The following is an 8,500-nucleotide window of genomic DNA, read 5'->3' on the forward strand; positions in this document are numbered from 1 at the left end:
GCAGTTAGAGTGCAGAAATCCTCCAAACAAAGTGAAGCGTCAGCCTGCAGATGGTACTGCGTCTTTCTTTTTCCTCTCAAAGCAAGTTTGTGTGAGAAGTTAAAGATCTGAGCAGTCTGGGTTTGAGTGGGTGGAGCGATCAGAGTGGGTGGGTGGAGCGATCAGTTTCAGACACTTTTAATCAAAAAACAGACGCATACAGGTGCTAGAGCAGCAGAGTGTTTTATTACCAAAAAGTTAAAAACAGCAGTCAGGTCACAGTTTGTCAAAACGTCATCAGCAAAAAAAACAGTCACACAACAGCTCAACAAGAAAACATCTGCTGGCGCACACACTGAGAAGTCCTCCAGCTGCGGGGCGCTTTGAACGCACCACGAGAGAAACATCAGAAAATAATTTCATCTGCAAGAAGTTTAAAAGGGGCCGCTGTGAGCGCCACGCCAGCCAGCGTTACACGACACACACCGGCAGCGCCCCCTGCTGTCTGCCACCCCTTACATGGCACCCCACTCGAGGTCAAAGGTCAGAGTAGCTTATGGCGTGAACGGTCTCGCCTAAAATGACAGAGTGTTAAGAGTCTCCTCACAGTTTCACATCTGCAGCAGCGAAGAGCTCAAAGAATGACTTTCACCTCTGACCAAACCTCACAAGACTGAACCGCCACAGCCAATCAGAGTGTCAGGGAAGCTGCCTAACAGGAAGTAAGGTCACAGCCAAGCTTGGTGGATATCAGGTGACTACCGGGGGCGCCTTAGCGCTGCGATCAGCGGCCCAGCAGGACGGGTGCGGCCTGACAGGCAGGACTCGGGGCAAACACTGCACAGGTGACAGCGCAGCTTCAGGTTTTATTCTGAAATCCACATCAGGATTTCCTGTCTTTAAGCTCAGAGGTGGACGCGCGAGGCATTCAGGGTCAGAGATGGCAGCAGGATTTCAGCACTGAAACTAAGCTGTGGCGGTTAAAGGTCATTTTTAGTCTGAGTGAAGCGTGGAGAGACTTCATCCTTGAGAGCGCCAACGCTTCAACGTTCACGTTTTCCAGGTGAGGCACTCACTCACGTCTGCTCCCAGTCCATCTTTCATTTAAAAACATCAAACTGCGTCTCAAACGGCTCGCTGGCAGTCGCCTCGACGGGAGCTTGGCCCACGCTGGAACTTGGCACAATCTGGGTCTCTGCAGACGCCATTTTCACAGCGCTGCTGTGACGGCAGCATCAGCTGAGGTTAGGTCTCAGTAAGCTTTTTATTAACTGCCCAATCAGAGCAGCTCACTGGCCTGAGATCACCCCCCCATCTGCAGTGGCTCAGCAGCAAAAAAACAAAACAAACAACAACAAAAAAAACAACAAAAATTAAAAGTGTTAAAACTTTCCTGTAAATTTGACATCACAACGTGTCAGCAAACACCGGCGGTGCGTTCACAGTTTCCTCTTCAGAATAAAAGCCTGCCAGTGCTTCCTGTCTAAACCCTTAAGTCCAGCAGGTTAAGCCGCAAGTCCCTGAACACGACGTGTCTGCACACCTGAGGAGACAAAAGAGGACGGGTTACAGGTGATTCAGAGTCGGGGCTGAACACAGGACGCGGTATCCTGACGATGAGGTCGACCTCGGCGAGGATCTCACCGTGAAGAGCGGCGGCTCCTTTGAGTGAGGATGGAAACCTTTCAGCTTGCAGGCAGAAACTTCGGACATCCCCAGGTTGGTCAGCCTGAACACACCTGTGCTGGGGGGGAGACAGGCGGAGCGACATTAGCGGGCTGAAAGGCCTCGTGGGAAATCGGCATACATGCGTGCTCCAGTGACAGACTTACTCGCTGTGTTTTGGCGCACAGACGATGGCGACGGCTTCCGGCAGCATCAGTTGATATGAGCAGTGAGTGTGGAGGTCGACGCTGGACAGGAAGGCCGTCTGAGTGGGATGAGTCTGAACACAGAGGTCAGAGCTCACACACACTGAACTACAACCCTGACTGAAGTGACGCGTGGAGGGTGAGAGAGTGCAGAGTGAGACCTCTCCCTCGCTCTGCTCATCTGTTGCTCGACCGCAGGCACCGTTTCCATGGTGATATATGATCATGTAAATGAAGGAGAAACGCTGGTTTTCTCAGGAACGTGTGCTCGCTTACAGCACTTGTGGGGACTTGATACCAAACCACTCACCAAAAGAGGCCCCGAGTGAGGCATTTGTGAGGACATTAACCAGACGGGTAACCTTACAGTTTATTTTAGTGTCGCACTGTTTCTGTTCTCACAAACTGCTGTTGCTACGAAGAAGGTTAACTGCATCTCTACAAGAGCCAATCATGGAGCTCCAGGACCTCCTCCAAGCCCCTCCCCCCAGCTTGCATGCTTACGTGGATCCAGCCCAGCGTCAGCAGGTGATGCTCATCCTGGAAGCTGAACAGCTCCTCCACGTTCTCCATGTCGCAGAAATCCGGGCCGGCGGTCTGTTTGGGGACTACGACGTGAGTCAGCGTGAACTCGTTGTGCGTCTGAGAATGAGAGAGAGGCGGGGCTTGGCTGGTGGTATATGACTGAAAATGGGTGAGGGCGGGACAGGACGTGCGTTTTGCTCACCAGCTGTCCGCAGAGGACGCCGCAGGTCTCGATTCCTCTGGCCGTGTTTGACCGGGCCAGCGAGAGGAAACTCTGAGTCAGCCCTTTGGGAATCAGGACTCGCCTCAGGCCCTCCACCCTCTCACCTGTACACAAACACACCTGGTTTAAGAGGGCGTAACGTCTGTGTGGAGGTCTGATTGAACCTTTTGCACCGCATACGACAGGTACGCAGTAAACGCAGGTAAACGGAGTGACTGTGTACTGACTCTGTACTCCAGCCAGCGTGGCGGCAGGTTGGCTCACAGGGGCAGGCAGTCTGTTTCTGTTAGGGTCTGCCCCCAGGGATCGTATGCTGTTTTTGATTGGCTGCTGGGACAGACGGGAGCCGTCTGTCACCTCAGGCACTTTGGTCTGAACCTGCAACACAAACATGAAAGACACAGTCAAACTACACAGTACTCACAGTACTCAGTAGGCTGAGCCAGTATTACAGTACACCAGTACTTCACAAGCTAATCTGTTAGTAGGCAGGCTAACGTTAGCTCAGAGTCAGGTTAGAGTTTAATCCTGAGTGTAAAGCTGGTCGACCTTAGCTTCCCTGCTAACACCAGCTAGCTGGTTAGCTTTAGCTAGTTCTAACGTCAAAATGAGACACGAGTGTTAGTTTGTGTTGAGCCGGTCATTTACTGGACTCTCTTTGTAAGCTAATGCTGGCTAACGTTAGCTAGTGTTGCTCCCTGTGGACGAGGCAGGTCCGTACATGAAGGTTGTCCTGCTGCCAAAGGCACTGCAGTATGAAACAAAACATCGACGCAGCTTCCGCGTCGAGAAGACTAAGCCAGCGAGAAATTCCTTAAGCCTGTACTATGAAGAATACGCTACCTTTTGCTCCGCCTCCACTCCTCTCTTATTGGCCAGCTCCTGGCGTCTCAGCTGGTCCTCGAAGTAGCGAAACTGTTCCGATTCAATCTGCATGCGTCGCAGAGCGGCGACGCGCTGCCTCTCCTCCTCCAGCAGCAGGAACCTTCTCCTGTCCTCGTCCAATAGGGACAGCTGCTGCAGCTGCTGGCCACACCCGTGCACCACGACCGCCGCCTGGCTCTGAGGTAACAAAGATGAGCTCGTACAGGTGGCTGCGGCGAGTTTACCTAAAATAAACGACTACTAGTCTGAACATCACTGTAGGAGGTCACCTCTGACAGGCGTGTCACACGCTAACCTTCACCTGAAAGACAGGTGGGATGGACTCACCGCGCAGAGGCCGTTCCCCTGGATCGTTCCCCTGGATCGTTCCCCTGGATCGTTCCCATACCGAGCGCTCCTCTGATCAATTATCAATACTGTGAAAACTCACTCACCTGGGCTCTGAGGTATTCGCTGTGTTCCCTGCTGTATTTCTCCTCCAGGCGCTTCTTCAGCTCGTCTTTACGGGGAAACGCCACCTCCTGAAGTTTCTGCACAGACAGAACAGGTCACAGCAAAGACACCAGGACCAGAACCAGGTGTGGTTCTGCAGCAGGAACACCTGAGGAACGGCAGCTGGAGCACCAAAAACAGCACAAATGTACGAGTGTGACTTTACAGAGGTCACTCTGGGTCCACCTGGACTCAGGAGGATTCATGATGTAGGGCTGGCGTGATGAGGGGGAGGGGCCAGATGGAGGCAGTCCTTCACAGCCACAACAACAAGACAAAGATTTGAAGTCTGGTTTAAGGACTGGACACGTTTCCAGCGACGTCCAGCGACCACTTATAAAAACGTCTTCCACCAGCCGAGCCAACTTTACACCGATGAACGAGTTTAACTACGTCAGCCTGTGCTCCACCATTGTGTCGCCTACTTAGAAACATCACATTTAAGAATAAACCAAGGAAACGCTGACACACACGCTCAAAACAAAAACAGGAAGGAACAAATACGACGAGACGGGCGGAAATGGTCGCCCTCGCCTGCCATCTCACAGACCGATACCCAGAAATTCAACTTTTAAAGTTCAGTGAAATCCAGCTGTTATGTTTCTGGTCTTTAAGCTCCAGCTGTGGCAACTGCACGAGTTCCAGATGTTTCCTGATGTTTCTGCTGCACGATCAGTTTTCTAGAATCTTCCAGGGATGAAAACTTTCGTGTTTCTACCATGATAAAAACGGTCGTGACTTTTCTGACGCAGCTGTGAAAGCGTGAGCTCAGCATCAGGACAGATGTTTCTACACGACGGCGGCGAGCCTGCTCGCAGCGACTAACACGGCACTTTTAAGCCAGCTGATTAACGAACAAGTATCTGTCTCAGCTCCAACCCACCAGACACTCTCACCTGAACACTAACACCCCGCCCACCAGCTTCAGCCAACAGGATCTCAGTCGAAACATCCCCGAGCACAAATCGAGCAGGAGATCTGGAAACTTGTTCATGTGTTAAACATGTGGAGTGACATCTCCATCATCCTGCTAACAAACCACAGACTCGATGTATGAGCCAGATCTGTGTCAGCAGTGCACAGCGTTTAATCCTGGTTCAACTCTGAGCCTGACTTTTTAACACTCCACCACATCCCAAGATTAAAAAAATAAACAGTGCATGGTTAGTCCGGCCTGAAGCCTCAGCTGAAGCCTCTTCATGGGCAGAATCGATGCACCAAAGGTTGTTAAGTACCAACAAGAAACAGGCCCACAGATCTGGAGATTTGCTAGCGTGGAAAACAACTCAGACAAGAGCGACAGACTGAAGGCTGCTCTGAGAAAGACGAGCATCATAGCGCTAACAGAAGCTAACTGCCACTGTGTTGTCCACAAACTGCTAACGACAAGCAGCCTGGAGAATATCTACCGACATCTGAGGACAAACCACCACATCTCAAATGATGAGTTACAACCATCGAGCCAGATTTTAAACCAGCATGGCAGCAGGAGCTAGCTGGATGTAGCTGGAGCTACCTGGAGCCATCAGAGGCCAAAGGAAGCTAACAGCTGCTAGCTGGAGCGACCTAAAACACTTACAGGAGGAGGTGAGGGGAAAGCTGCAGCACAGCGAGCAACAACCTGAGCAACAGGAAGCTGGGAGTGATAACACACAGGCTGATTGGGTGATTGTCTGCAGCTGGTGGGGAAACAAACAAAGACAGGAAGTAGAAGTGGCTCAAGAGCAGGCAGGTGAGCGTCTTCAAAATAAAACAGGAAGTTCATAACAATTGTTACCTTCATGATGAAGTGTTTCTCGGGGATGGCAGTGCACTGCTGGTAGTCTCTGTGAGCGGGCAGCTTCTCTACAAATAGACTGAAAGACAGCGGCCGTCACATCACATGCTGTGCGAAACACCAAGCAGCCCCGCCCCCAACGCCACTGAGCCTCACGTGATAAACTTGGTGTAGAGGACGTAGGCGTTCTCCAGGCTGCCCTCCTCCAGGTAAACCGCCGCCATGCGCTCCATCTCCACGCCCGAGCGGAAGTAGCGTCTGGGCGCGATGTCCTCGTTGATCTCCACGCAGCATCCCATCTTCCCCAGCGCTCGGACGCGTTCCGCCGCCGTCAGCGACACGTCTGTGTAGTCGGGCTCTGCTGCCAGCTTCTTCTGTGGAAGAAAGTGTTTGTCAGAGAAGAGCAAAGATGGCAGCAGCCTCTAAAAACATCAACATGAGCACCAATGATTTCAGTTTGGAACGGTCATCGATGCTCAGAACGACCCTTCAGAGACCCGTGTCCCTCAGAGACCCGGGTTTGAGGAGGCTTTCTCTACGGCTCGACCACTAAGTAAAATAAAATATCTCAGTGAAAGATTTTAAAAGTGTGTTCTGTTTAATAGCAGGTGACGAGCTTAAGGACACGAAACTCATTAAAGGAGACGACATTAAAAACTCTGAATGGCGTCACAGCTGAGCTGAAGTGTTTTTCAGGCAGGAAACTGAGATTTCCCGTCCCCGCTGGGAGCCTGAATGCAGCGTTTGTTGCTCAGCTCATTAAGATGACAGCGCCAGTCGGAGCGCCGAGAATAAGAAGACCTCTGTGCACCGAGCCGACACAGAAACAACCCCACTCTGTCTCACCTTTGATCTGATGTTTTATATAAAACTTTGTTCTTACTGATCAGGAAGCATTTTGTCTTTTACTTCTAATTTTATTCTAATCTGATTCTGATTTTATATGTAATTTTATTTTATTACAACTCTTTTTTTTCTTTCACTTTTTTAATCACACTCGTTTTATTTTATTTCATTTTTAGTTAAATAATTAAATGACAAAAATAAAGTAAGAGACGTGATTTTCAGCATCCAGGTAAAATGATGCAGTCGTTGTAGACCTCAGCGCGTGCTGGCAGTCGTGTCACGGTTGTGTTGTAAAGCTGTTATGATGCGTGTTTTTCTGTCCCCACATTGTGAGTAACAAGAACACGTGTGGGTCCCCACAGCATCAGTAAAACACACACACACATACACACACACACACACACACACACACTCAGTACTTACCAATGTGTTTAAGCTGTGTGTGTGTGTGTGTGTGTGTGTGTGTGTGTGTGTGTGTGTGTGTGTGTGTGTGTGTGTGTGTGTGTGTCTCAGCGTGTGCGTGTCACTGGTCGGCCCACGGCCGGCTCGTCCATCTGCCACCTCCCATGATGCTTCACTGCGGGGGAGACAGAAAAACAAGATGAGCAGCTTTGAAACGGCACATATGGGGGGAATGTTCCTTTAAAGCTGTTTTATTTCCCATCAGCCCCTCATCACCATCATCATCATCATCATGCCTGCCTGTCCTTCAGCTTGGTCCACAGTTACCGTGGCAACCAGCGACTAACCATGAGGTGACTCAGCCGCTCTTAAACCGATGAAGACAAGGCGAGCTCCCACTCCTCACAAGCTTCTGTGTCCAAACAAACAGCTCTGATCACGCCACTGTCACCGTGGCAACAGTTGCACCTGGCTGGAAGTGCTTCGAAAGAACAAACTCGCCCCGATTTTCATTTATAACCATTCACAGGTGAGACTCCAGCCCCACCAACTGTCCATCCTACCATTACGCTCAGCAGAAGCTCAAAGTCCTCCACATTGGTCTGACGGCAGTCCTGGATCAGTTCTGGAGGCTCACCTGCAGCAGGTGAACACCTGGAGGAGAGGAGGCCCTGATCCAGGGGATCCTCATGGGCAGGTATAGAGAGCCTGTCGCAGGTTACGAGGGACTCACCTCCACCTGGGCCAGTTAAACTCGTCTCTGTGTCTGAGGATCAAACTGAACTGCTCCTGACTCCGCTCACATCAGCTGATACACATCAGACCTGTCGGCGTCGTTTCCGTCAGCCAATCAGAGCTCAGTGCTTGAAACGCAGGTGTGACGAGTTGAACCAGCTCGGCCTCATTCAGATTGTTCAGGTGCTGACGAGCCAGCGGCGACACATCGACACCTGCAGACGACCTGAGGTAACCTGACAGCAACGACGATGATGATGATGCCATGCAGGTGTTTAAAGGTGAACACCTGCATGGAGTCCCCTGAAACATGTGATTTAAGGTGAACATGTCTGTGAGCGCCTTAAATCTAGATGTAAACCTAAACACAGGTTTGCTTTCAGGCTGCTGTGATGTCACAGCTGGACACACCTCAATTAGCAGATCAATTAATTGATTTATTTTTCTAAATAAAAGCTTGTTTTAAAAAAGCTCAGTGACTGAAATTAAAAATTAAACTTTTATTTCTTTGTTTTGGGTTCATTGAGTCTCTATTTTCAAAATAAAAGTTGACAGTCTTTATCTGCTACGTCACAGACTTTCAAACTAAAGTTTGAAGGCTTCAACATGGGCTTCCTGGGTACCACCATCACCCAGGACCTGAAGTGGGAGCCCACCATCACCTCCGTCATTAAAAAAGCCCAGCAGAGGATGTACTTCCTGAGGCAGCTGAAGAAATTCAACCTGCCAACACGGACGATGATGCAGTTCTACACTGCAATCATC

General features: G+C 50.4%; 1 protein-coding gene across 1 annotated transcript; it reads right to left on the bottom strand.

Annotated features, from left to right (window-relative positions):
• Nucleotides 1-212: 212 nt before the first annotated feature.
• stambpl1 (STAM binding protein-like 1) lies at nt 213-7,033 on the bottom strand (the record flags this gene model as incomplete). The annotated part of the gene is made up of 11 exons (XM_005743449.1): nt 213-1,522; nt 1,624-1,723; nt 1,812-1,924; nt 2,355-2,492; nt 2,578-2,702; nt 2,826-2,976; nt 3,442-3,660; nt 3,918-4,013; nt 5,753-5,831; nt 5,909-6,126; nt 7,022-7,033. Coding segments are annotated over 11 exons (1,311 nt in total), but the record flags the coding sequence as incomplete, so codon positions are not given.
• Nucleotides 7,034-8,500: the final 1,467 nt, after the last annotated feature.

Source organism: Pundamilia nyererei, unplaced genomic scaffold (genome assembly GCF_000239375.1).
Source record: "Pundamilia nyererei isolate P.nyererei 1_Seehausen unplaced genomic scaffold, PunNye1.0 scaffold00131, whole genome shotgun sequence".
Taxonomy (NCBI): domain Eukaryota; kingdom Metazoa; phylum Chordata; class Actinopteri; order Cichliformes; family Cichlidae; genus Pundamilia; species Pundamilia nyererei.